Source organism: Aptenodytes forsteri, unplaced genomic scaffold, assembly GCF_000699145.1.
Source record: "Aptenodytes forsteri isolate BGI_AS27 unplaced genomic scaffold, ASM69914v1 Scaffold230, whole genome shotgun sequence".
NCBI lineage: Eukaryota > Metazoa > Chordata > Aves > Sphenisciformes > Spheniscidae > Aptenodytes > Aptenodytes forsteri.
Window position 1 is genome coordinate 191,989 of NW_008795711.1, and position 24,227 is coordinate 216,215.

A 24,227-nucleotide genomic window follows, 5' to 3' on the forward strand; every position below is an offset into this window, starting at 1 on the left:
ACGTGAGTTGCCTTCTTTCATAGACAAGTTGGTAAGGAAACAGGAATTGGTGGAGGCTTGACTCTTACCCTATCAAAACAGTAATTGCTAGAAATCAATCAATTTTTTATGCATAGAGTTTAAGATGTTTAAATTAATCTGAGGGTATGTATAGCATGATTTAATTGCTGAGGTTAAAAATTGCTAACATGTCCAAAGACATTTCTGACTTTGCTACTGTAGAAATAATTGACGTTTTTGACCAGACAGGCAGTGGTAACTGGTGATTAAACAGCTGATTTGCAGCAAAATCATTACAGTGTATGTAATTCTGCTTTCTTCTTCTTTCCATAAGCTTTTTAAAATAGAGTGCAGAAGGGAAATCAATTAATGTGGTGTGGTGGTATAATGCGGCTTGCTAATAATGGAATTAACTAGGCTAGTATGGTTCTGAGCAGACATCCCAGATCTCATGAAATAATCCCAGAGAGCCTGCTGTTCTGAAACTCTGCTTTCTGTGTTACCTTGCAGAGCAGTGGTAGAGGCCGTTCATCGGTTGGATCTCATCCTTGGTAATAAGGCAGCGTATCAAGAAGTGTTCAAGCCGGAGAACATCAGCTTGAGGAACAAGTAAGTTGGGCAGGGCACTTGTTTTTTATATTTGGCTGGGAAAAATCCATGTGAAGCAACACGTGGAGGTTTTGAATCTGCAGTTTCACCGTGTATTCGATTTGTAGTATACCTTTGACCTGGGATCCCTCCAGGTTTTTGAAGCAGAGGCTAGATTTCAGATCTGTATTTGAACAGCACCTAACCATACAGTCCATGGCTGGGGGCTTTCCTGGGTGTCGTCGTAATACAAATAAGTCATGTTCATGTTGGCCAATGCCTTCCTTGTAATTATCTATAAAAAAGCCTGTGTGGTGAAGAAACTTCTTATGTGTGTGTGAAATCTTTTATCGGGTTCAGAGTGTGCCTAGCAGGGATGATTTTTCTTACTAATTTTTTAAGCTGTCAAGACAATTCTTGACATTACTGCAATTTAGGAAGTTACCGATGGCCAGCTGAGCCAAGGTAGCTGGTTAGGTGTATGGCTTTTCCACATGCTCTTGTGTGGGAGTGATACAAGCTGTACCATCACCAGATGGCCTAGCTCATCCATTCAGATTTTCCTCTTCCGTGCTTATGTAGTGGCAGCTGTATTTGAAGCTGCTGTAGCTAAATGTGAATTCTCTGCTGTCTATCTCAGGCTGCGGGAGCTGTGTGTGAAGCTGATGTTCTTGCATCCAGTGGATTATGGAAGAAAAGCAGAAGAACTGCTCTGGAGAAAAGTTTACTATGAAGTTATCCAGCTCATTAAAACAAATAAAAAGGCAGGTATCTATGGCTCTGGCATGAGAAAGTCTCTGGCTCTGCAATGGGTGAGACCAAGTTAAAAGCTTCATTTGCTTGGAGAAGTTGTGGTCTGAACACAGGGCAGGAAGCCAGGCACTCCTCAATTTTAATCTTGGAGCTGACATACACTTTTTGTCTAGCTGTGGGCAGGTAAGCTTTAATGATCTGCTGAGAGAGCTGCCATTGCAGAGGATATTTCAACATAATTTGCTTAATTTTTGTCTTCCCATCTTCAAAAGATACATCTCCGTGTAGAACGATGGTCTTAAGAGGCTTTGTCAGTGCTGATTGTTTTTACTAGAGTTGATCACTGGAAAATACTCACAGTATTCACACTTGTATTTTCTAACGCCACGAACTCTCTCCTGGTGATCTGGTTGTCTGAATGTATTTAAGGTGCTCTAACCAGGCACCTTGATTTTTTTTTTTATTTGTTGTTGCAGCAAGTATTTCTCCTCCTTGATGTTGACTCTTAGTAAATACCACTAGATACAACATTGTTGAGCATGAGGAGGTACAGAACTGTGCAAAACCAATTACAGCTGAGCTACCCACTATCCTGCTTCATACTTGGTATAACTTGGGTGGCCAGCCTAAGATGTTACCCGGACTGCATTAACATAGTCTCGTTTTTCTTCCCTCCAGCACATTCACAGCCGTAGCACTCTGGAGTGTGCGTACCGGACTCACTTAGTTGCTGGCATAGGGTTTTACCAGCACCTTCTCCTCTACATTCAGTCTCACTATCAGCTGGAGCTGCAGTGCTGTATTGACTGGACGCACGTAACAGACCCTCTAATAGGTTAGTGCTTAGTGTGTTGGACTCGTGGGCAAGGCCTGAATCCCAGTCAGGAGGCTTCCCCTTGCACTAGTCCATCTTTGTTTCAGCATTCAAGGGATTATCTTCCCCCCCCCCTCCTCTGTTTAGCCAGTTTTCTGTTTAGAACAGACTGTCTGTCCTACTCTCTTTTCCATGGCACTGTTTTGTTGGTTTTTTTAATACTAAACTAGGGAAGAAAGAAGGGTTTCTAACAGGAAGACAATGCTGTTAGAAAATTCTTTAGTAAGTGTTTGGTGATGGCAGATTTTTATGGAAAATTGAAGAGCTCTTCTGGCTGTACAGAATGTTTTTAAAAGCTTAATTAAAGCAGACAAACGGGCCATTGGGGGAATCGGTTCTTGAAATCAACAGATTTTTGTCAGCACATCCTATTCACTAGGTGTAAAATATTGCTTCTCCTCTTGGTGCCCCTTCTGTCTGTGCTCCCTTCACGTACATCCTAGTTGTACTGTGTGTAGCTTTGAAACTGCTGTTGAATCTTGGACTGAGAACATGAGGAAGTTCCTGTAACACAGTAAGGTATGTTAGCTGTCTCAGGTAACCGCCTCTGTGCATGCCCTTAGATGCAGGGTAATTTGAGGTATCTTACCTATTAGGGGAGGAAGAATAAGAGTGTTTACAGTCTTGAAACAGCTCAAGGCTGCGTATGCATTCACATCCTCGATTACCTTGTAATGGTTTGTTCACGTTTGCTCCTGGGTTGTGCTCAGTGGCCTCAAGGCACGTGTTTCTGTTCGGGTGGGTCCAGGTGAGAAACGGAGCCTCTGTATGTTTTGTGAACTGTATTAGCAAGGGTTTAATTGACATTCTTAAAGCTGGCAGCGGGGAGGACAGCAGAAACTGGCATAAGACAAGTTGGTATGTCTTTAGCAATAGAATGTTTTAGTTGCTGGTATCCTATTCTTAGTTCTGGGAGATGATTGTATCATGATCGGCTTTGAAATGTCGGTTTAAAAGGCAGATGTCCCTGGCAACTGTTGCTTTGAGAAATGTATCTCAGTACTGCAGAATTAATAAATTCTCGAAATGCGCATTCCAGATGGGTTTGTACCCTGTGGTGCGTGATTGCATTTGGAAGGCTCCCCTTATTCAGGCTTCTTAATGTTTTTAGGCTTTTTAATTAAAAGGATGCAGCAGATGAGTATGTAACTGGATAATAGAGATGTAACCTTGCATATGCGGAAAAGATGGGTGTGTAGGAATCCCGTATGGACTACAAATTAGGGTGGACACAACTTGATGGTTATATAAATGAGAGCAAGAGGATTCAAAGCAAAAAAGAAAGGGAGGATAGGTCCAATAGCATGCATGGACGGATTTGAAGGCCATGTATTTGTATAATGCATCTCATACAATGCGCATTAGTACGTGGGAACCATTCCTCACTGGTCACTTAAGCCTCCAGATTTCACTTCCACTCTTTTAAACTAAGCCAAGAGGGGAGCAACTTAGACTGCAGGCTGGACTGGTCTTAAAAGTCTTCCTTTGGGATTCCTGCTTGAGGAAATTTTCTCCTCCAGAAGGTGGAAGTCCTTGGCAACAGGAAGACTGAACCTAGACTGAATCCATGATACTGGTCTGCCCGGTGGCAGTAAATGTTCTCTGGAGAGGAAGCGTGAACGTGGTAGCCTTTGCCTCCTGATCTCTGGCTGAACCATGGCCCTGCTGGCTGGGGAGAAGGTGCTGATGGGGAGATGGGAAGCACGGTCTTGCCAGCAGCAGTCCCTCCCAGGAACTGAGTCATGTTTGATGGCTTAAGTTAGTTCAGATCAGCTGGCTGGAGCCTTCCCCTGTTGCTTTTGACACTTTTCCACTGCCTGAACTGCGCTTTTTTTTTTTAAGTTCAGTATAGACTAGACTAGACTAGACTATTGCAGTTAAGTTCAGTATAGAATAGACTAGACTAGACTAGACTATTGCAGTTGGAAGGGACCTACAGCGATCATCTAGTCCAACTGCCTGACCAATTCAGGGCTGACCAAAAGTTAAAGCCTGTTATTAAGGGCATTGTCCAAATGCCTTTTTAGTGCTGACAGGCTTGGCGCATCGACCACCTCTCTAGGAAGCCTGTTCCGGTGTTTTACCACCTTCTCGGTAAAGAAATGCTCCCTAATGTCCAGTCTAAACCTCCCTTGAGGCAGCTTTGAACCATTCCCACGCGTCCTATCGCTGGATCCCAGGGAGAAGAGATCAGCACTTCCCTCTCCACGTCCCCTCCCCAGGAAGCTGCAGAGAGCAATGAGGTTGCCACTCAGGCTCCTTTTCTCCAAACTAGACAAGCCCAAAGTCCTCAGCTGCTCCTCAGAGGACATGCCTCCCAGCCCTTCACCAGCTTTGTTGCCCTCCTCTGGACGCAAAGGCAGTTTTGTTTGGAGACAGTTCTTCCTAACTGACTGTAGCTGCCCTGTCTACAACACAGATTTGCTGTCCTGATTTTTTCCTTGTTTTACTTCTCTTCTTCCCTTTTTGGTTGGCCAGTCCTAAATCTAGATCTCAGTCTTGAGACAATGAGTTTGTTTCCATCTTCATTGTCGGGGAGGGTACATCCATATTGTATGCTACTGCCAGGGGCAAGTGTGCCCAGACTTTGTTCTGGCTTCCAGGGATTTGCGCCGGCTCCTGTCCAAAGGCCTCATTAGCCATGCTGACAAAATCAGCCTCTCAACAGGCCTTATTAGTTTGTGCTCAATGCTATGTTAACGCAATCACATGGCTTGTAGACAGGAATTGGCCTTTGTCCTCTCATCTGAGTGCAAATGGAGCCAGCTCTCCGTGGCATACCTTATAGACAAAGTCTGAGTGACAGTCATTTCAGTTACTGTTAGTGATGCAGCGACATGCACTGCCCCTAATCAGTAGGGAATTGAAGGGGGAGTGAGTGAGCGTCAGTGTCTACATGTATTTTCTACATTTTGACAACAAGAGTGAACCAGTGCTGGTCTATAAGATGCTATGGGTGGCAACCAACAGTGTCGTCTGACCGTGTGGTCTTTGTTTTCATCTGGTGAAATGTTGGGTGTCTCAGGCAGAGGCGTAGGCTGCTCATGCTTTCCAGCAGCCTTTACCCAATGGTGTATGTGATTTCATATTTCTCATGTAGGCTGCAAGAAACCTGTGTCTGCATCTGAGAAGGAGATGGAGTGGGCACAGATGGCATGTCACAGATGTCTGGTTTATCTGGGAGATCTAGGTAAGAACAGAACAGCATCGTCTTTCAGGGCAACGTCTAATACATTAAAAAGATGGTGCCTGTACAGTGCTGTGTCCATTGTTGTTAGGCACCAGCCATAGTTTCTTGCAGACACTGGTTTCCCTCGGACACATTTGTCAATGACTGGTGTAAGCTGAAATCCTTGTCGATAACTGAACCACTACAAATTGCAGAAGCCTTGTTTTTGGGCAAGTAGATGAGGTGTTTGCTATTGATAAACAGCTGTATCCGTGGCCATGTAAGAATGGAAGCCTTTGCTTTTATTTATATTATTTGGACAGTGTGAAGGAAACTCAAAGTGGGCTGACTTCTCAGTTCAGACTTGCTTTAAGGTTGCCTTATGGAGCTGCTGTCATCAACACAAGTGTGACTGAATCAGATTTGTCAAGCAATATTGTGAATCAATCCAGAGTGGTAGGCCACTGCAAAGCCCCATGTTCTTTGTCACTGTGTCTGGCTGCATGTCATCCTTTTTAGAGCAGACTTGTCTATCCCACAGTCACGACCTCCTGAAGTGTGTGGCAAGTGTGTCAGCTTCTTGCTTGATTGTGAACATGTGGGAGTGACGGCAGTGAGAAAACATGTAACTGTGTGAAAAACAACTATTTGAAGTGTGGCGCGGGTAAATGTGCTTGACACGCAGCAGCCTTCAAGCTCTTGAAAGCTCTTTGGCATTATCGTTGCACGTGAATCAGCCTAAAAATGGCATTGCAAATAAATGTCTTATGGGGGTAGTAAGAATGACTTACCTGACTGGTGTGAGAGCAATGTGCTCACCTCTTCACAATGCTTTCACCTAAGGTTTCCGAAATGCCTACTGTTGTCCAAAAAAAAAAAAAATCCACTCTAGGTACAGCCAGGTATTTTATTAGGTTAGCTGACTTGCTTTAGACTTCACACTCTGCTGTGTGAATATAGTCTGTTTGAGGTACTGGAAAATGGAACACAGCTCTGAGTTATTTCAAGGATAAATGAATCAGCACTTAACACATGGAGCAGAAGAACTTCTTCCTTTTGCTCACATGCTGCCACAAGTGTTGAGGGATATCCCCTTTGCTTGAAGTGGCAGGGGTTGTGATGTGCGGAATAGTGCAGCTAAAATAAAAGTGCTTCAAATGGGCCTGGCAAACCCTGTACGTTTCTGTGTTTTGCCAAGAGCAGCTCTTCTTTGATGGATTTGTTGACTTGGCCAGTATTTCTAGTTTTGTGGTATTTTTCATCTGTAGGGAAACCGTGCTTCTCTGCAGAAGGGAAGACACTGCCTTCTGGTTTCTGATGTGCGGTGTGTGGTTTTCTTTCAGCTCGCTATCAGAATGAACTGGCGGGTGTGGACACAGAGTTGCTGGCTGAGCGATTTTACTATCAAGCCCTTTCTGTTGCGCCACAAATTGGTGAGTGAGTTACCATGAATTTTTAGTTGTTAAAATCATGTTGCTGCAACCTAAAAACAATACTCCGTGATACTATGCTGGTCAGGTTTATATCCTGCTGCTGAGAGAGGAGTGGTTTTATCCTCTGGTTAAAATTACTTCCTTCTTTGAGAATCTCTCTCTTGCTGGCAAGCCAAAGAGAGGAGTTAAAGCAAAGGTGCTCTTCACCAGTGACCTCAACTTAGTCATCTGATAACCTCTGAGAAGCTCAGAGTTCCTTGAATATGGTAAAGTTGTGCTTGTCCGGCTAAGGGAAGATCCAGCTGTCCATTGCCAGAAGCAGAGCATTATTGGTCATCTCCCTCTTTTTACCCTTGCAAAAAAGTCTCACGTGCTGCTTTCTCCTTCGGAAGTGACTACCTTATAAGAACACATTGTGGCAAGAGTTGAGGGCCTGTCTCATCTTAAAAAGTGTGCAATTCCAGAAAAATGTTTTCTCTGTGCTGTCTTTGCAGAGTTCTCACTGAGTTGTTTGATAGGCTGATCCCAAATACCAATAAGTGACAAAAATTTATGTACCATAGTGAGCTGGAACAGAACTCTTAAATGCTGATAAGATGATGTCCGTGTCAAGAGGAATACAGTGTCAAGGCCATGGCAGCATTAATACAGAGGAGGAGGCATTGTTTGCTCTGCTTTCTTATGTAGATAACTGGCAGGAAGGTGGGGAGGATCTAAAAGCACCATAAAAACAGAAAAAAAAAACCCAGGGTGGCAAAAGGATCCAGTAGTCCAGACCTTTGTACTGCAGCTTTGCTACTGTTTGTGTCTCCTGGCTTCCCTCCTGTGTGGAAATGTGGTGAGAGGGAAAGGATCTGCTTTCTAGCAGGGCCATTGGAGAATTGTAAGTTAATTCCACTGCCCCTCTCTTTCATGACAGGCATGCCCTTTAACCAGTTGGGGACATTGGCAGGGAGCAAATACTACAATGTGGAAGCTACCTATTGCTACTTACGCTGGTGAGTGTCTGTGAGGATCTTGGCTTTCTGGACAGAGAATCAGTGCACTGTGGTTGCTGGTGCCAGATTCTTTTCTCCTTCACTTTGGATTTGTGACTGTTTTCAGCGGATGAGTTTCAGGGGAGGGGGAAGAGAGATGGGTTTATTTCACCCTTGAGCAGGACTGATAATAGGAAAGAGCCTTGGTCAAACCAAAGCGTCATGCTGGTCGCTAAAATACATGTGCAGGGCTGCACTTGGAGGGCAGGGTTTCATCTGAGACCCTCTGCCTGTGCTAGAGAGCCAGGTCTGAAGGGGAGTGGAGGTGCTGAGTGAGGCACCCTGCATAGTGAGGTGGGTGGAATTCAGTTATCTGAACATGACCTTAAGGCACAAATTTGAAAAGGTGTGTAAACATTGCAGATAGAGCTGTGGTGCAGCTTGAAGTAGGGTTTGCAGACATCAGTGGGAGTTAAATAGCCCAGCATGTTCAAACAAAAGCACTAGGTACCTGTCTTCGTGCTTAGATGTCTGAATAACTTTCTAGTGAGTTAAAGCCATAAAATGTGAGCAACCTTGTGGCAAAGTAACTTTTGATGTGTTCTATTTTGGTATCTCAGTATCCAGTCTGAAGTGTCCTTTGAAGGTGCCTATGGGAACCTGAAGCGGCTGTATGACAAAGCAGCCAAAATGTATCACCAGTTGAAGAAATGTGAAACCAGGAAGTTGTCTCCAAGCAAGAAACGGTAAGAGGGAAAAGAAAAGGAGAGGGGTGCAGGGTGAGGGTTTGCAATGCCACCAGTGTCATCCTCTGGGCTGAGAGTAGTGTCTTTCTGGGAAGTGGGAACTGGTAGATGGCCCGTTCGAGGCAGTGACTGTTCCCAGAATTTTGAGAGCCCCAGTCTAGATCCCATTCTTGATCTCTCAGGTCATAATTTCAGGAGAAAAGCTAAATGCTGGCTAGGTGTAGAATTTGAGGTGAGAGATTTTCTCACTCTCCCCTGGAGGTGGAGACTGCTTATGAGGGTTGAGGCATACTGGTGAAAATTAAAAGTGTATAAGCTGTCTTTTTTTCTCCACTTTCATCAGAATGTAGTTTTCAATTGAGACCTGATCTACCTATTAATAGAGCTCTGTTAGTCTAGTCCATCTCTGTGATGGGTTACCTCCTTTACAGTGTTTTCTTCTCAATCTTTTTAGAGGCAAAGACATTAAGAGGTTGCTGGTGAGCTTTATGTACCTGCAGAGTCTTTTGCAGCCAAAGAGCAGGTAAGGTTACAGTAGATTGTATCTTCTATTGATAACTCACAGTAGCAGTCATTCAGAATTGGAAGAGACTGTTCCCTGTAGGATAACAGTGCCTGTGCTGAGGCTTTCTGCCAAAAGGTCCAAGACTTTAGTCTTCTAACCTTGCAGGGAGAGTGAAGGAGACTGTCTTCCAAGGGAGGCTGAAATACCAAAGGGTTAAATACTTTGTGACTCTGGCTAAATCAAGCCAGTAGCTGAGTGAATGTTGAACTCCTGAGTCTCGCAGCTCATCTCTGTGCTGTATTATGCCTTTGGTGTTTTCTTGCCTTGTTCAGTCATCAAATGCTTCTTCCTGGCAAGCACTGGATTTAGGCTGATAGGACAGCAAAGAGTCACCGTCTGTACGTGTGCAGAGCTGTTCGTTGCATTTGGAAATCTGTAACCAAATACCTTGTTCAAAGAAACAAATAGCATAGCCCGTTCATGTTAGCTGTACAAAGCTTTCCATTTATTCTGTGTGATTTCCGCCCCCCACCCCCCCTTGGATTTTCTCTGTCTCTGCTGGGAGGTTTTCAGGTGATTGTAAATTAACCTCTTACTGCTTGAAATAGAGCAGGTGTTTTAAAGGGCTTATACACAGGCTACAGTTAAACTCATCATGGAATAGTTCAGGTTGGAAGGGACCTTCTTAGGGGTCCAGTCCTCCCCCAAAGTAGGGTCCACTGTGAAAGTAGATTCAAATGCGAAGTCAGATGAGGTTGCTCAGAGCCTCATCCAGCTGAGTTTTTAATGGATCTAAGGACAGAGATTCCACACCTCTCTGGTCCCCCTTCCAGTGTTTGACCACCTTCACTGTGGTGTTTTTTTTTCCTTGCATCTAGTCTCATTTTCCTGTTCTGCAGCCTGTACCCATCGCTTCCCTTCCTTTTGCTGTGCACCGTTGAGAAGAGTCTTACTCAGTCCTCTAGAACCACCTATTTGGCATCTGAAAACAGAAGATTATACCCCCTGAGCCTTTTCTCTTTCAGGCTGAACAAACTCGATTCTCTTTGCCTCTTCTCATACCTCATGTTCTCTGTTCCCCTTGACAGTCCTCTGCTGGACTAAGTCCAGCTTGTCAGCATCTCTTTGTTTGTTTTTTTTTTGTACTGGGGACCCCAAGACTGGATGCAGTACTCCAGATGCCATCTCTTGAGTGCCAGACAGGGTGGGATAATCATTTTCCTCAACCTGCTGGCTGTGCCCTTGCTAATGAAGCCCAGTATGGGATTAGCTTTCAAATATTGACTTATAGTGGAGTGGAACTTCAAGGCTCATTTAATATCCACTTAACACATATTTAGCACGTAAGAAAATTGGAAATTACTTCAGTTTCCCAAGCACGTTGCCCCTGAAAAAGATTTGCTAGATATTTTGCAGATGGGTTTATTTTGTAACTAGGAGACTCCCATAGCCCGTTATACTGAATTACCGTGGGTGCTTCCTTTGAAGTAGCTAATAGCTACAGAGGATTTTGGAATGTTTTTACAGGGCTGCAAGTTAGAGCCATGGGAGGAGGAAGAGTTGTGTCCCCAGTTTGTGCACTGCAATGTAGTCCTTTAACTGAGCAGCGGATCTGCAACTTTTGCTACCTTCAGCATTGAAGTGCCCTGTGTATCTTAATGGCTACTGCCTGAGCTCCCAGTAAAAAAGTAATATTTTTTTGGTGACTCATCTCTTTGTAGTATCGTTTGTCTTTAGTTTAGCAGCTTTGGAGAGGAAAACATAATCTGATTCATCTCACTTGCTTCCCATAGCTGTTGTTGCCTACAGTATATTCCCTGGTGCTTCATCCTGTCTAGTGCTAAAGGATAGCCTAACTGCCAGTTTTGGTTCAGTTTCCATGCAGACATTGCCAGGAGCTTGAGTCTTGAATAATAACTCTTGTTTATTTTTGCCTCTTGTTAAGCTCTCTGGATTCTGAGCTGACATCTCTCTGCCAGTCTGTGCTGGAGGATTTCAACCTGTGCTTGTTCTACCTGCCTTCTCCTCCTAATCTGAGCTCAGCTAGTGAAGATGAAGAAGAGTATGAGAGCGGCTACTCCTTCCTTCCTGATCTCCTGATCTTTCGCATGGTGATCATCTGCCTTATGAGTGTTCACAGCCTCAAGAGGGCAGGTAACCAGTGCTTTATTCAGCAAATTCATTCAGAAATTTAGTGATTAACATTCAGCAGTCCAGTTAGGCTGAAGATGTCGTCCTAATTGGCATTCATGTTTTGGACTAGTGGTCAGCCTCCTCCACCTCATTACGCTGTCTTGTTGCAGGTTCAAAGCAGTACAGTGCAGCCATCGCTTTCACGCTGGCCCTCTTCTCTCACCTGATAAATCACGTCAATATTCGCCTGCAGGCGGAGCTAGAAGAAGGGGAGAATCCAGTCCCAGCCTTTCAGAGTGATGGTACAGGTAAGAGAACAGAGTATAAGCTGAGTCTCCCCAGTTGCCTGCCTATAGGGCTGGCTTTTACTTTTCTTTCCTAAATCTCCTGGGCATGCGTTTTGTAGTATAGTACCTGAGTGGTGTTAGAGACATCTTGATCTTTGACTGCTGGGCTGAAATCCCCAAAGATAGGTAATCTGCTGAGACAGTCTCCACTTAGACGCTCTCTGTGAGTATCAGAATCATCACAGGATGAAAATGTTTGCTTTCCTTGTTGTAAGGAGTTATCTTTCTGTATTTCTTGGCAGCTCATTCATCATCTGTTTACCCCAATCTGTGCTCCTTATTTTCTGTCTCTATTTGCTGTTATTTACTGGACTCTTTTCTTCTCCACTGAGGAGGTGATCTCAGGTGAAACACCTGGGCAGAGTAGTGTCTGCTCAGCACACCTCATCTCTGCTCAGACAAAAACAGATCTTTAGTTTCCGGGGGATCCTGTTGAGCAGAGAATGAAACTGCTAAATCTTTTCCCTGCAAACAGTCAATTTGTAATATTTCACGGAACGCAGGACCAGAGTTTACCTCGTCAAAAGCAACAATGAATGACTCCTCCCCTGCATGGGTTTTGAAGCTGTCAGGGTGACATAGGGCTGCTGGAAAGTCTGTGAGCATGTTGGTCAAGGAAGGGATTAGATCAACTCAGTCTAGTTACAGGGTGGAGTGGCTGGTTTAATCCAGCTGACTGGCACATGCCCTTGCCCCGCTTGGTGGGTCACTTGGTTCTCGGACTGTAGAAAGCTGGGGAAAAGATTTAAGATGCAACTGTGTATTTTATGTTGGTCTGGCAGCATTCAGCACTGGGGCTGCCTGATAACGGAGCAGCACAGCTTGGGCAGTAGGAATCCAGGCTTCCCAAGTCTTTCTGGGCGCCTTTTAGAAAGTGAGTCATTCTTCTAGGGTTGCCCATTACTTGTTCTCTGGTTAAAGACACTAATAGAAGTGATGGCTGAAATTTGCAGTACTGGTTCCCCAGGCTCAGGGCTGACAAACAGCTTGTGTGACGCATCGGGACTTTCTTAACTTGTGGTCTCATTTTAAATGCCTGCAGATGACCAGGAGCCACGGGAGCCATTGAACTTGATTGAGAAGGAAGCTGAAGCTGACTTGGCCAATCATCAGCCCAGCGAGGAACAACGGAAGAATGACTGCAAGAAAAGCAAGAAATACTCCCGCCTCTCCTGTTTGCGTCGCCGCCGCCACCCCCAGAAGGTGGATGAGAGTGACCTGAGCGAGGGCTTTGACTCTGACTCCAGCCAGGGCTCCACAAAGGGCAGCGATGGCTCAGAAAGTGGCTCAGAGAAGAGTGACGAGGAAGCAGAAGCTGCTTTTGATGTGGAGACGGACTCTGACATGAACAGCCAAGAATCTCGGTCCGACTTGGAGGACATGGAGGATGAGCCGGGTGAGGAGGGAAGTGGCCGAGGCAAAAGTGGGCCCAAAGAGGCCTTAAAAAACTGTGTGGATGGCAGTGGGCTGGGGGACTCCAAGAGCCCAAGCATCTCTAAAATTGAGGCTCTGGATCCAGCAGTCAATGGGCCAGCTTCCCTGAGCGCTAATGACGCAAGCATAGCCAGTAATCTCCAGGCCATGTCCACCCAGCTGTTTCAGACCAAACGCTGCTTTCGCTTGGCTCCCACTTTCAGCAACATCCTTCTGAAACCGAACAGTGAACCACCCGTCTTGAAGGATGGAATAGAAAGCAAGCCATGTATCAATGGAGATCTGGAGAAGCCCAGCTTGTCAGAGCAAGGTAAGGATCAGCAACCTCATTCAAAATATTTGTTGTTGCAGCCCTGTGTAGAAAACTGCAAGCTATAGCAGTCTGTTTGCTAAAATCCACCCCTTCTCATGGTGCAAGTTCTCCTTCATCCAGGTTTGGAGGAGCAGGTTGCCCAAGTACTGGGCAGGTCTTGGGTTGGGTGTTTCCTGAAGGAGGAACTTTACTCTTACTGCTCGACATCCAGGAATATGTGCACTGAGCAAAGGAAACGCCTGCAGCCAGCCGGGGTTATCTGTTGTTCTGCTCAACAGGCTAAATGCTGAGCAGTTCTGATAATACAGAGGATAATTCCAGCAGGTATTAAAAATTTGGATTATCTTCCTTTTTCCCCATGTAAAATCTCTGTAATCAGATGCTTACTAGACCTTCTGGTGATGGACAGTGCAGATGCGGTCCAGGAATTTCTCCATGAGATGTCAGATTATCAACTCTGCAAAGCTCTTGTCAAAGGAGCTTGTCTGTAAGATGTGACCTAGGTGCATGCGAGTTGCGGGCCTTTTTCTGTGACCCTCTGAATGCTGCCTCGCTGAGTGCTCAGGGCTGAACCCAACTGCAGATGCACAGCAGGTGGAGCTGCAATGTCTCTATTGCCACACAGCTTAGACAACTGAGTAACGTTCTGGGAAAAAACAGCTTGAAAGGGAGATCTGATGCACTACAGGGAGTTGTTTGTATTTCAGATAAAACCACACGGGCCTGTTCAGTCTTGTTTGTCATTCCCCCCAGCTTCCCTGGAGCAAGGAAACATTTTTGCGTCCTGCTGCCAAATTCAATGGGCCTGCAGCACTGGCAAGATTCAGGCTTTGCCTGGGCCAGGATTTGAAGGGGGAGTATTAGATCATGTTAATGTTTACTGACTCCTGGCATTGCTTCATAGCCACTTGAAAGAGATGGGGGTAAAGGAAGAAACAAACGATTTTTGGTCTGTTTAACATTTTCCTTCAGTGGGTTACACAGATGTTGCAGCTCCAGGCATGTATTTGAATAGCGTGGCCATGATACTTTTATAGATGTAGAAAATGAGAGGTTGAATGAACCAGGTTGAATGAATTAACCCATGGGCTTTTTAGCTGAGTTCTCTTTGCCTCAGCTGTACTGTTTCAAAACTTGAGCTATGTAATGGTCTTAACACTCTATCAGGGATGGTTTCTGAATAAATTACTTCCTCCCTTTTGATTCTGAGGGTTTATTGAGTGATAATTGCTGTGCTAATAGGCAGAAGTGACTGTGCAATTAAAATAAGGGACTGTAGCAAAATGCATCGTTGATTCCCAGCTTGCTGCTACCTTGACCTCAGGTCACTCATGTAGCTAGCATGCAATTTCATTGGCAGTGGCTTTGAGATCCTCTGGTCTGTAGAATGACAAGATGGCAAAGCATATTCAATATTTAAATTCACCTGGGCCCTGGCTCATGAAATAGCCCTACCATTTTCTTCTCTTGCCTAGCCCGAAGATTAGTGCACGTCGACCTAAACAGTGATCACTGGCTCTGTTCTCTGCAGTAAATGATATGGTTCCTTGTGGTGGCACATGCTGTTTCCCCCTGCTCTGTTAGCGAGCGTCTCAGAAGCTGCTGGAGGGGTTAAGGCGTTCGTCAAACTTTCACAGGGAGATTTTAGCAATCTTCTCCCAACGAAGAAGAACAAGCAACAGTAATACAGTCATATCAACAGCACAGGGGATGGGGAACTGGTTTTGCGAGGATGTGTGGAGGCACTGAGAAGTTCAACTCAACTCTTACCAACCCAGCACTGTTCTCATACCGGTAGGGCTTGGCTTCTCAAGGGGTTTAATGCCTACCATCCTGCTTTTCCCTTCATTTTCCAGATGATGTGTCTGACTCTGAGGAAAGCTTTTCAAGTAACAAATCCTGCAGGAATGAGCGATCCCTTCAGGAGAAGCTAGAGATCATGACCAACGAAGGGCTGCTTCTCGCTGTCAAGGTGTTCCTGGACTGGCTGAGGACAAACACGGACCTCATCATCATGTGTGCTCAGGTGGGAACTGTGCTCGGTGTTCGGTCCAAGGCTGCGTCTGTTCGGTTCCCCTGGGCTGGGACGATAGGGGCATATTGAAACTGCTGTCCCAGTCCTGGACAGAAGGTGATGTTAAATACCCCACCAGCTGAATTAAGATAATCTTGTCCTAAGAAGTGTAGTAGTTTACTCTTTATAAAGCATTCTGAGGTCTGTGAAAGATGCTGGAAAGCCCAAGCAGCCTGGTTATTGCATACATCTGCATTGACGTTTTCTGTGGCCTTCTGTGTTTTGTTCCTGCAGAGCTCTCAGAGCCTGTGGAATAGGCTGTCTGTGCTCCTCAACCTTCTGCCTTCTGCTGCAGACCTGCAGGAATCAGGTACTGGAAAAGGAAGTGGCAATGTAATGTTTCAGCAAGCCTAGTCATCAGTGATTTCCATGGTGTGTGATAGATCCTGGGGTGAGAGATTTGCCAGTAGCAGTTTGCTTATAAGCACAATGGGAAGCGACATCATGCCTGTGTTGTTGTTTTTGTGTTTAAACACCATTCCAGTTAAATACTGTCCTGTAGACTTTAGCTCTATTAATGCATTATATATGGCTGACAATATACTGAAACACTCGCACCTGTGTGTGTGAAATCCTTGTGTGGCCAACATGATTGTAATTAACTGTCAAGACCATAAGTAAGAGTATGATTTTTCACGGCGATCGTGGAAACTAGTTTTGAAGCTCCAAATGCTTGTGATGTGCCCTGTACCTCAGCCTAAAGAACCCCATGATTCATGAGAAGCATAGTTTAAACAGGGATGCTTGTCTGTTGGAATGAATGGGAAGGCTAACTTCCAAACTAGAGTTTTTTCTGAAGTGGTGCACCTTAGCAGGTTGTTGGGGACAGTTACTTTTTATGTTGTGGGTGGCCTTTTTGTTCCTCCTTCAACACGTGTTCACAGTACATGTGTAATTTAAAACCTTTGCCCTCGATCATTACAGGTTGCGTGCCTTAAAGCAGTTTTCCTCTTTGTCCCCACATCAGTTGTTTAAGTCACCATATATTGCTGTGCACCTCCTCCATCCTCTCCAGGGCTGGCCCTATGTAATGAAGTCAAGGACATTCTGAGTGGCGCTGAGCTCCCAGACCTGAAAGCCAACTTGCTGCTCCCAGAAGATGTGGCCCTGCGAAATCTTCCCCCTCTGAAAAATGCACACAAGAGGTTTAACTTTGAGCAGGACCGGCCCATTTTCTCAGCAGTTGAGGAGGTGAGTCAGGGTAAATCGCGAATCTCGGCACAAGCTGCATTTACCTTTCTGGAGGTGCAGCCTGTCTTAGCTGTGCAGATGAAGATCTAGTTCTTTCTTGCCAAAAAAGACCCCAAACTGATTCAAACTTTTGAGTCTGAGATGGGCTCATGTTATTGGTGGTTGCTGCAGTCATTTGTCTATCCAAAAATCAGTGTTCAAAAAAATTGCCTTGCCTTCCCTTCCCTGTCAGTCATTATGAAAGGAAGTACAGTCACATGTTGACAGCTTTGCTGCATGAAGTCTCCTGACCTCCCTGGCTGGGCAGAAGCGTTGTTATCTCTGCCCTGCCTTGAATGAAGAGAATTTGATTGGAGCTGCAGGATACTTCCTGTGATCCTTCTCTAGTAAATGCAAAAGTTGGTGAGATCTCACTTCATGTGGCACTCTGTGCCCTCGTAGAGCACTTCTGCCTGTTTTCCCAAGCACAAAGGGCCAAGGTGATCGTTTCTGGGTAGCGGAGGTGTGCAGAAAAAGGCAATTGTTCTTCTCCTGTCTTGCCTTGCTAGACCAATCTGATTCCTTTGGAGTGGGGAATATATTCCATCTTCTGCCTCGATTTAAGGGCGCTGTTCTGATGCGTGACGTGAGACCCATGTTTGTTAAATCACAGTCCAGCCGGCTGAGGTCTTGAATGTCATCTCAAGCTGCTGGGGCAGCTGGAGCAAAGTGCAGCAATCTCGCATCCCACGTGAGCTCACCTTTTGCTGCCTTTGCTCAGCAGCCCAGCCAAGAGAAGCGCCTGCCCCAAAATCAGATATAGATTGTTGTTTTGTTTGATTCCTTTTCCCAGCACTGGGGGCTTGAGCAGAGATTTATGGGGGAGAGCCTGTTGATGTTTTCTGAGGTTTTCTTGAGTTGGGGAAGCCCAGACTGCAAGCACTTCTAAGCTTTCTGGCCAAGTATAGGCTTTCCTGCAGCCCTCTCCTGCAGTCTTTGTCTTCAGAAGCACATTTCCATCAGAAATGTTTCCTTTGGATTTTTTTTTTTAATAGCAGTTTCTGCCTTTTCCAAAATTTCCTTTGGATTTTTTTTTTAATAGCAGTTTCTGCCTTTTCCAAAAGCATGCAGGGTCGGAGCTGGCTCAGGCTACAACCCCCATGGGGAGACATGGCTAGTGATTGCCTGTCTGCTTCTTTGCAGTCTGTTGTTCGGATTTGCTGCATTCGGAGCTTTGGCCACTTCATAACCCACTTGCAAGGCAGCATCCTGCAGTTCAACTCAGAGCTTGGGATCTTCATCAGCATAGCACAGTCGGAGCAAGACAACTTGCTGCACCAGGCCCAAGCCCAGTTTCACATGGTGAGTTGGCAGAGGTGGGCTAATTCTCTGTACTTGGCACAATTTCCTGTAGATTACTATTAGATTGTAACTGTAATCACAGATCTTTGGTGGGAGATGAACGTTTTGCTCCGTAAAGCTACTCAGGTGTCCCCTTTTCACCCTGTTTGTGGAAGCATGTGCTAGTGTCAGCTTGTGTGCTTCCTGCTAACTGATACAGAAGTTTGTTTTTGTAACTAGGCTGCAGAGGAAGCTCGTCGGAACAGGCTAATGAGAGATATGGCTCAGCTTCGACTGCAGGTAGGAGATGCTGGTTCCTGAAAACTGGCAGGGTAGTGGCTGAGATGTCTGAAAGTAGGAAAGGAAGGGGGAGCTCTCTGCTCCCATCCCACACGTAGGCAGTAAGTCTGTTCTGCAAAGACAGAATCATAGAATATCTCAAGTTGGAAGGGACCTATAAGGATCATTGAGTCCAACTCCCTGCTCCTTGCAGGACTACCTAAAACTAAACCATATGCCTAAGAGCATCGTCCAGACACTCCTTGAACTCTGACAGGCTTGGTGCTGTGACCACTTCCCTGGGGAGCCTGTTCCAGTGACCGACCGCCCTCTCAGTGAAGAACCTTTTCCTCATGTCCAATCTGAACTTCCCCTGACGCAGCTTCATTCCATTTCCTCGTGTCCTATCGCTGGTCACCAGAGAGAGGAGATCAGCACCTCCCCCTCCGCTGCCCCCCTTGAGGAAGATGTAAACTGCGATGAGGGCACCCCTCAGCCTTCTCTTCTTCAAGCTGTACAAGCCAAGTGACCTCAGTCGCTCCTCCTAAGTCTTGCCCTTGAGACATTTCACCATCTTGGTCGCCCTTCTCTGGACACACTGTAATAGTTTGATGTCCTTCTTACACTGAGGTGCCCAAAACTGCACACAGTACTCCAGGTGGGGCTGCACCAGTACAGTGTAGAGTGGGACAGTCACCTCCCTCTGACTGCATCCAGCCCTCTGCTTCATGTGCTGGGAGGTTGGAAGGACCTGACGGAGCTTTGCAGGGCGAGTCTTGCCCTGTTTGATTGTTTGCTTCAGCATAAATGTGAAGCAAGTGTCTCTACATGTGTGTTTTTTTCAGCTGGAGGTTTCTCAGCTGGAGGGAAGTCTCCAGCAGCCCAAAGCGCAGTCAGCCATGTCACCTTATCTTGTCCCGGACACCCAGGCCCTCTGCCAGCACCTGGCTGTTGTCAAGCAGCTGGCCACCAGCGGGAGGTTCATAATCATCATCCCTCGAACAGGTATGGGGACTCCATGTCAAATAACTGAGCCTCTCTTCCCCTCGTTCCCTCCTTGCTAGGAAGCAAGCCCTGTGGGCCAAGATGGTGGCTTTCTCTCCTGCTGCTGTTGTCCTTTACTTCGGCTGGAGCAGCTGAAACGCTGTTTCCACATGTCGCTTTTGGGGCCTGTTTTATGTGTGGCCCATGCTTGGAATCTAACATCGTGTATCGAAGAACAGCTGGAAAGAGAGAGGCCCTGTTCACCCTCTGCTTCGTCTGCCTCCTGTGGCAGCCACTGCTGCTGTGCATCAGAGACAGTTCAGTGGGATGAGGAATTCTTGACACATCTGGATTAGTTTGCAGCAGTATAGCTGTAAGCCAGATGTTTTTGTTTCTTTTTTTTTTCTGTTAGTGATTGATGGCTTAGACTTCCTGAAAAAGGAGAACGCAGGTGCTCGGGACAGCATCCGGTATCTGGAGGCAGAATTTAAAAAGGGAAACAGGTGAGAGTGGGAGAGCGATGCGATTTGCCCTTGCTTTTGGAATGGGTATATTCTGGGGTGGAAGAAAATGTCCATGGTGGGAGCAGCCTGTGCATCCCTTGGAGCAGAGTGAGGAGTGGGCCAAGGGAAAAGCCAGGCCTCAGGAATGCACTTGGCAAGAGGGAAGGTGGTGAAGTAACAGATTTGGCATCTGGTTCTCCAGATACGCTTGTAGTTGCTGCTCGGCCATGAAATGTAGCTGCTTCTGAGGAATGGAGGGAGTGGCATCTCTTTATCAGTGTATAAAACTGAGCAGTACCTTTTACTGATGCACTGGGAGTGCCGGCAGAGCTGTACGGCATTATTGCCCAAGTTAGCTGTAGAAGGACAAACAGCTGCGCTTCTGTGAAGACAAACTGCATCTTCAAGGCCTATGTCAGGGCTGGTGGGCCACTTGTGGTTTTGTGAACCGCACGTAGCGATGATGAGGAGGAGACAGGGGAGGTGATCTAAGGGACTTTACAGGGGATTCCTTGGGCAGGCCTTTGGGTGTTACTTTGGTTGATAAAAGCCAGCGTTGCGAAAGGGTCCTGCAGCATCTGGTAGTCATGCAGCAGTGCTGTAGAGCACTGACTTCAGTCTGTGTGATGGTCTCCATGTGAGCTCAGTGACTCTGATCTTTCCTTAGGTACATTCGTTGCCAGAAAGATGTTGGGAAGAGCTTTGAGAGGCATAAATTGAAGAGACAAGATTTAGATGCCTGGTAAGATTACAGCATCTGGAGATGTCTGAGCCTGATTCCCAGCAGGCAGGTGGCTTTGGGGAGAGGTGTTAGCACTGGGACCCATCATGCAGCTTGCTTGATTTGGTGCTCTAAGTGAGTAATTATAAAATTCCTTAGAGAGGGTGTTAGGGCATCCATCCATCTGTGCATCTCACATAGCACCAAACACTTGGTGCTAAGAAGGGTCTCAGAAAAGCCTTCAACAGGCGCCAGAGAAACAGTCCTGCTTTCCACATGTTCTCCTGAGCATATGTTTGCACAAACAAGTGGTCTTCCCTCTGACTTTCCCCTCTGTTTCTCTTCTTGCATCTGTCTGGCAGGAATCTCTATAAAATACTGGACAGCTGCAAACAACTGACAGTGTCCCAAGGAAGCGGGGAGGACGACACCACAGGAATGGTCACCATCATCACGGGCTTTCAGCTGGAGGACCCAAGCACGTTCTCGGTGCCCATGCAGGTCAGTAGCTCTTTGGCTGGCTGAGCTGAGCCTTTCTGCTTCCTAGCGAGATTAAAATCTGGCTGATTGGCAAGGGATTTTTTTTTTTTTTTTTTTAATGTTTTCTGCTTTGGGTAATAACTGTCCTGGATTTCCCAAATTTAGTTTATAAGTCGTGGTTCCTATTTCCTTGAAGGCCCCTTGATCTGTCATGCTTTTGTGGTGCAAAGTGTCCTGGGGGAGGTAGGAGAAGTAATTTGCATGTCTGTGCAGGCCTCTCATGCCAGAGCAACTTTAGCATGAAGGAGAATTGGGCCTTTTAGCCATGACAAACTCTGCCTGAGAATCTCCAAGTTGTGAAGGGCAGTCCTCTTGACAGGGCAAGAAAAAAATAACCTGTTTTGTCTCTGCTTGCAGTCTGCCATCCAGGCAGCCGCCAATGCCAGCGTAGAAATAAAAAATGTTCTGGAGTTCTACAAGCAGTGGAAAGAGATGGGCTGATGTTCAGAAAGGCATCGGGTTGGTGTACCTTTCTCTCCCCCTCTCGGAACGTGCAGCGTCTGAACGAAGGAAACAAAAATCTGGGTGACACTTAGACACGAAGAAGCAGCAGCAGCAACAATAACAAAAATATCTACCAAAAAAAAAAAAAAAAATCCAATTTGGGCACGCACACAGACACCCTCCACCTGTATCCTGACCAGACGGCTGTACATCTCCGACGGCGCCAACTGCTCTGAGAAGAGAGAGGCACCTCGGCACGGCCGAGGCAGAGCTCTGCCCTTCTCCCAGTCGGCAGAGATGGGCGAGAGACGGGCAGTCATTCATTCCCCCCTCATTCCTCCCCAAAGCTTGCTTGGTCATCTGAAATGGGCAGGCGGCTTCTAAAGCGTGGACTTTACTTAAATGAAACCAAACCAGCGCAGCAGAAATGGAGCCCTCTTAGCTTGGGAAAGAAGATCCAAGGAGTGTTTAGCTCTTGTTTGGCAATCTGGTGACAGGAAAGCAGATGGGTTTTTTCCTTTTAATTCTTAGTTTTTATATATATAAATAATATTAAAAAAGAAAAAGTGGAGTTCCTTTGGGGTTCTGGATACTCTTCCAATGTCAGAGAGAGAAGGAAACAATTATGCTATTTAAAAGGGGGGGGGAAAGCTCTTAATATAATTTTTTTTTTTTTTTCTTTGAACAAGCATATTTATTTCCTTTCCCTGTCCCCCATGGAGCGGGCTCAGTGCAAAGGGATGTTGGCCTGCAAGGAGAGAGCAGTCTGAAGTGCCCCGATGGGCTTGGTGCACATTCTTGCTCTCCTTACAAGCTGCATGCTTCATGAGCAGCAAGAGATTGGCCAAGCTGCTTGAGAGAGGTGAAAAGGACGCTCTTCCTCCTTCCCCAGTCCCTCCCGCTTCTTTGCTTCCAGCATTAGACCTTGGAGAAAAGGAGTAGAATCCAGCAGAGTTGCTCGAAGAGAGAGGAGAGCCGTGTGGGATTTAAACACTGATAAGGCTCAACCACTTGGCTTGAGTGCTGTGACCCTGGGATGGAGCAGGTATCTCCGAAGGATCCAATGCCTCCTCTTCCCCCCCCTCCCCCTTTCTCTTTTTTCCCTTTTTTTTTCTTTTCTAAATCTTGCAGTGAGGTGTGGAGGAGGAAGGAGGATCTCAAAGCCATTATCTCTTCTGCTGGTTGTTCCAACACACCACTGCTGCTATGCCATGCTAGAGAGGGTGGCAGAACTTGAGTGTTTGTATCCCCCCTCCTCACATCCCTCCAGGGAAGGCAAAGGCAGCGCAGTGACTGCCGCTGCCCAGGACTGAGCTCACAAAGCATTGTGCTTTCAGCATCCCAAAAAGAAGGGATGATGCTACCTGGACGGATGCTGGAAGAGCTAATTCCCCATGTGACCTGTGAGGGACCTTTCAGACCTCCATCCTGACAGCATCTCAAGCAACCTGTGTCTGACATCCTGTCACACGTTGATGCTTGGAAATGAAGAAATGGGTTGCTCCAGGACAGCAGAGCGGTGGGAGATAGGCTGAACGGCCTCTTTTTAGTTCATCTGTGTCAATGTACTCAAGAAACAGATGTCTCCATCCACATGAACTAACAGCAGCTATGCAAGTAAAAACCACTAGTCTTCTATGTTTGTGTGTTTTTTCCCATGGGCCAGCCAGAAGCTGCTACGAAAGGGGCATAATACGGAAAGACAAGTAACATACTCCAATCTATGCAGACTTCCTAGCATGATGCATTGTACTGGAGTGGCAGGATGTTCCTTGTTTTCAGGTAAAAACTAAAAAAACCAGCACAAGTCCCAGAGGATTCATTTATATTCCAATTTCAGTTCCTTTGCAGCATGCAGCCTCGTAGCACAGCAGAGAGAAATGCTGAGCTTTAAGTTACAGCTGGAGCTGGCCCTACCAGGTCCATACCTTGTGGTCTGAAAGGCAGGTGGAGGGGGTAGGGTGGCACGGTTTCCCTACAGGTTTTTCTTTTTGCAGCTTCTCCTGAAACTCACGGTGCTTTTCTAGGCTAAGCCAAGGAAACAACATAAGCAGAACAGCAGGTCAAAGACTCTGGCTCATCTTGGGTGTTCATAGAGGTCTAAGATGGGCTGTGAAGTTTGTCAGTCACTCTTTCCTCCAGTGCTGCCAGTGTTTTTATTTGAAGCCATTTGTTTGTCTAGCTTGTTATTTTTGTTTGATGGGGTGGGAAAAGAAAAGAGGATCGCCTTGTGGGACTTGTCCTTCAGTGTATGACCCAGAGCAATGTGGTGAAGTGGAGAGCAGAGTCACCTCCCCTTCTGCCCCTCCGTTAACTTGGAGAGTGCTGCTCAGTTATGCTGAAATACGCTCCTTGTTCAGTGGAAGCCTGGCTCAGTGGGATGGATAGCTGGTGGACTGTGCTGCTTCAGAAAACCGTCCACCTCCTTACTGCAAAGCACATCAGAAGGGTCTGCAGGCTGCAACTCCCTTCTGGAGGTCTGCTTGAGCTGAAGCCTGGTTGTCTTTGCAGTCCTGAGAGGCCTAATTGTCATTCCCTTCTGGCTGCACAGTGCAAATTGCGCACTTGGGGTCGGTAAAGAAAAGAGCGTTGCTTGGCTGAAATCAAAACAGCGAGGAGCTGGAGGCATTCCTCAGCTTTGCTCTGGGCCAGGTATTCCCGTGGCCACAGCTGGATCTTGAGGGGAGAAAAGAGCAATGCAAATAAAGCAGCAACCAAAAGGGAATGCCTGTCATGCCGATCATGAGTGTCTCGGTTCGTACAGCTCCCCAGGCTGCCGGTGGTGCAGAGTGAGAGCTGGGAGCCAAGTGCTGTGGGGTCAGGGCAGCAGATGAGGTTGGTGCTGTCACTGAACAGGGTGGGAGCAAGGGGTCACAGTCCAGTGCAGAAGATGGGCTAA

General features: G+C 46.4%; 1 protein-coding gene across 1 annotated transcript; it reads left to right on the forward strand.

The window, feature by feature from the left end:
• Positions 1 to 514: 514 nt before the first annotated feature.
• SMG5 (SMG5, nonsense mediated mRNA decay factor) lies at positions 515 to 24,227 on the forward strand. The gene is made up of 21 exons (XM_019473168.1): positions 515 to 609; positions 1,229 to 1,352; positions 2,020 to 2,176; positions 5,316 to 5,405; positions 6,728 to 6,817; positions 7,737 to 7,815; positions 8,415 to 8,540; positions 8,995 to 9,063; positions 10,991 to 11,199; positions 11,349 to 11,486; positions 12,568 to 13,269; positions 15,129 to 15,298; positions 15,581 to 15,656; positions 16,362 to 16,537; positions 17,720 to 17,878; positions 18,098 to 18,157; positions 18,982 to 19,141; positions 19,533 to 19,623; positions 20,291 to 20,365; positions 20,707 to 20,845; positions 21,242 to 24,227. The coding sequence occupies exons 2-21, from the start codon at positions 1,254 to 1,256 to the stop codon at positions 21,323 to 21,325; spliced, it is 2,949 nt and encodes a 982-aa protein (XP_019328713.1). The 5' UTR covers positions 515 to 609; positions 1,229 to 1,253; the 3' UTR covers positions 21,326 to 24,227.